Source organism: Sesamum indicum, linkage group LG10 (assembly GCF_026168435.1).
Source record: "Sesamum indicum cultivar Baizhima isolate 11 linkage group LG10, ASM2616843v1, whole genome shotgun sequence".
Taxonomy (NCBI): Eukaryota; Viridiplantae; Streptophyta; class Magnoliopsida; order Lamiales; family Pedaliaceae; genus Sesamum; species Sesamum indicum.
The window spans coordinates 1,541,439-1,545,427 of record NC_142666.1 but is presented as its reverse complement, the minus strand read 5'-3'; the positions used below and the strand labels follow the sequence as shown (position 1 = coordinate 1,545,427).

Here is a 3,989-nt window from a genome sequence, read left to right as displayed (position 1 = left end):
TATATACATTTACACTAAATTCTTACTTAAATGCTTGAAGCAAATAGATCACAAAATAAATATAATACTTTTGACATATGATTGATCAATTCCCTAAATTATACATCAATTACATCACACATTTATTATACTTGTCATATAATTGATTCAAATCCAGTCAAATTTAAATTATCCCATATATATATACATAAACAAGCATCACGTTGAGGAAAGAAAGAAACTAGAAGAAAAACAATTAAGCATCAAGCAAACAAAATGCAAGAATACAAAGGAACATATACTATAATTAAGTTACATAAACACTAAAATCCAACCCATTTTTAGCAGTATTCCCCTTCTAACTGCCAAAGCCTTATACAATTTTAGGCAGAAAAGAGTTAGTAAAATAAAATACTATGAAAAAGGTGAATGGATTTGCCAATACATAATAGTGAAGCTTCACCATCTTCCCCCATAGCTGGGAGGTAACTAAAATTTAACCTCCATTTGCTCAATCTGTTGCCAGGAAAAGAGAGCTCAACCCCTTTCGATGGATTCTGCAGTGAGAGCATAAAGTTCCACTGGAGGAACCTATGAACGAATCATGCTTTGTAACAGAGTAATGGAGGCATGAAGAACTAATAATAGAATCCCACAATAGAGCGAGACTATTTTGTTGCTTCTACGGTGTCAGTGTATTAGAAACAGCCTACCCATATGAACATTTGCCTCATGTTGATCCTACTTTGTCAGATTTCAACCTTCCAGACTACGTTATCAATGCCACCATCATGAGTGTTCTCAAGAGCTGCAACTTTGGAGCGATTTGCAGCAACGGCCATTGCTGTCTTCCCCTTTTCCTCTTGAGGGAGCTCAGAAGCTTCGCTGATAGAACATGATCTCAAGTCAGCTGGTGGAATAAAACAGTCTACTGACAGTCCAGGAACATTGAAAGCAACCTCTTCTATTGTCCACACTTCTTCCATTCTTGTTTTCGTGTGGCTCATTGCCATCTCCCCAAACCGAAAAAGGGTCACGACAGAACGTCCTGAATGAGCAATCATGATTCCTTCAACAGGCCGATAATCATCTAAATAGGAATTAATGGTAGTCTCCCAGTAGACAGCATCCCCGCCGTTGGACTGAATACGCGTAAGATGTGAATCCTCCATGTGAACGAGAAGCCCTGTTTTCTGGCTGAAGAAGCCAAACAAGACATGGCGTATGATCTCCGCTGGTCCTTCACTCCTGGCCTTCAGTGTCTGATGGTCAGCAGCAAGTTTCAAAATGAAGCACTCTTCTCCATTGATATTCTTCTCCCCAATGCATATAGCATCTGCAAACATACTGGCCGTACTTCTGGGATCAAGGCCCTGCATAGTCAAGCCCGAAAAACCACAATAGATCATAAGGGCAAGACTAGGGATAAATCACAGCATAAAACAGATTTACTGCAAAAGCCAAAAAATTTCAACCTGAAGGGCACGGCGCAAGGGCCTAACCGGACCCTTTGCGGTGTGCGCACCGAGCCATGGCGTGTGCCTCCAGACGAGCTTACCGTTGCAGCCGGCGTGAACTTTGCTTCCCCCAACCGCAAGCTCCACATACCACATATCAGGATTCATCTGCCACAGTACAAAACCACCAGTCTCAGCAGCTCTAGCAGCATTCCTGTTCTTCACTACCTTTGTTGCGGTTTCAAACTCGGAAGCAACCATCTTCAGCTTTCCCATTGCGTAAGCATTCTTAATGGCGCTCTGAACTTTTTGCCCTCCAGAAGCAGCAGTATATTGTTGCAGAATGTACTGGGCCGAAGAAGATTCCTACGAAAATTGTATATCTGATAAGAACAGATCATTGAGCATTTCTTCCCTAACGAAAGAATGGTAATTTAAATGACAAGAAAATGACACACAATAACATCCCCATGCTTTCAAGCATTAGAGTAAAAAATGCTTAAAGAATTCAAGAATAAGACTCGGCATCAATTCGTCATCTTTATTTCTTACAATTTTTTAGTATTAATATATTGTTTTTCATGAGAGACAGAGATCACGAGAATCTACTCAAACAAAAACTAAATCTCAAGTCTACATCAGTTCTTCACCACCAAACAGAAGGAACTTGTCAAAGAAATCAATCTTTCAGTCATGAACAGAAAAAATCACCATGCATATGCAGAAAAATTCAATAGTTAAAAACAAGTCATATATCCACCAAATTCCATTTCAAACACATGATTGTTTGAACTAATGTACAACTAAATTTTTTGTATGGATGAGAGCAAGACATACGATGGGGGTGTTCTTAATACTGAGATGAGGCAGAGGGTCAGTAGTGCTAACGTGCACCGGGGCGAGGGGAGCGCCCATCACCCCTAGCAGCAGCCTCAGATCAGACCTCCTGTTCCCATACCCATTCTCAGTAACAGCTACCGAAGGGTTACGACTCAGTTGCCCGCGGACCCACTGCCCGAGACCCGAACTGACTCGCTTCGACTCCCCGATTTCACCGGCATCCGGATCCGGACCCTCCATCAACGGCGTCAGTGTCTCACCCACCGGCCTGAGGCTACCCGATCTCACAATTAACTGCTCAGCATTACTCGTACTGACCTTCTTCCTCCGGAGAAGACCCGATATCGGCGAAGCGCTCCGACCCGGACTCTTGGAGCGCGACCTTGCTGGAGACAACCCACGAACTACCTCCTCCTTCAATGCCGAGAAAAACCCTTGTTTTTTCTCCATCCTCCTTTTTTTTTTTTCTTTTTCCTGATATGTATGTACTACACGAATCAATATATGCAAGCAAACACAATCACGCAGTTCCTCCTCCACTAAAATCCCTCTAGAGATATATACATGGCATACATGATATCATCGCCGTCATTTCTCATGAGGCTTTCCACTAACATACGAGAAATGATTTGATTCTGTTACAGAGAGAGAGAGAGTATGGTGGTTTTTAGTTAGAGAAACAGGGGAGAGGAGAGTGAAGAGCAGAGGAGTGAGTGAGTGAGGAAAACGTTGAGAAGAAAGTGGCGTTATTTCTTCGGACTTTTAGAGAGAGAAAGAGAGAGTGAAATTTAACAGTGTGAAAGCGACTGCTGGGAAGAGAGAGAGAGGATGCTGCTGCTTTCTGGTAGTGGGGGCGTGAGTGTGCTCCGAAGGGTAAGGCGAGTGATTTCACGCTCCGAGAACAAAAAATATAGCAGTTCACTATTTTGTTGACTTTTCACTCTCTCTCTCTCTCTCCATATATATATATTTGGGGATAAAAAGGATATAAATTAAACAATTATGACTGGAAAAACGTGAGAGGAATTGGGTGAAATTTATTAAAGCTAAATACACTATTATATATATATATTACTTATCCAAAAACATATAATTTTAATTACAATTATATGTAAAATAATTTTACAAGTGTATCTAAAAATAACATTTTAAACATTACATCAAATGTATATGCCAAGATCTCTAGTGCTAATTAATTATTTTTAAGAATTAAAATGAGAATCAATACATAGTTCATAACGTCCGTTCATCCCGCCAGACGTCTTAGTAAGGATTCGAACTCACGTTATGGATGTAACAACTCATATTTTATTTATGGTCTTGTCATACGTACGATTTATAAATTTTTTAGATTCGTAGCATAAATTTCTGGTAAAAAATAATTATAACAGGTTAGGTGTATGTAAGTTTGCTCAGGCTTCAGAATGAGGTCATCGTGTGGAATCCGTACCTTGCTCAACTCTGTCTACCGCACAAAATGAGCTCATCGTCTCGAATCCACCGATCTTGTAATTTTATCTTTTACGTAGAAGATGATTCATACTGTAACCCCATCACTTATGAGTCGGATGGTGGTTGATAATTAAAGCACGTCTCATCTACACTGCAGTTTTTTCTTTACACGTACACACTCGCATGCATCTAAACATAAATTTTGTCCGTCCTACAGATAATATTTTTAATTATTTTCTTTTGTTAAAAAATTAATAAGAA

General features: G+C 40.0%; 1 protein-coding gene across 1 annotated transcript; it reads right to left on the bottom strand.

Annotated features, from left to right (window-relative positions):
* Positions 1 to 256: 256 nt before the first annotated feature.
* On the bottom strand, positions 257 to 3,089 carry LOC105172685 (uncharacterized). The gene is made up of 3 exons (XM_011094225.3): positions 2,274 to 3,089; positions 1,455 to 1,802; positions 257 to 1,352 (listed from the first exon to the last, which is right to left on the bottom strand). The coding sequence occupies exons 1-3, from the start codon at positions 2,724 to 2,726 to the stop codon at positions 729 to 731; spliced, it is 1,425 nt and encodes a 474-aa protein (XP_011092527.1). The 5' UTR covers positions 2,727 to 3,089; the 3' UTR covers positions 257 to 728.
* Positions 3,090 to 3,989: the final 900 nt, after the last annotated feature.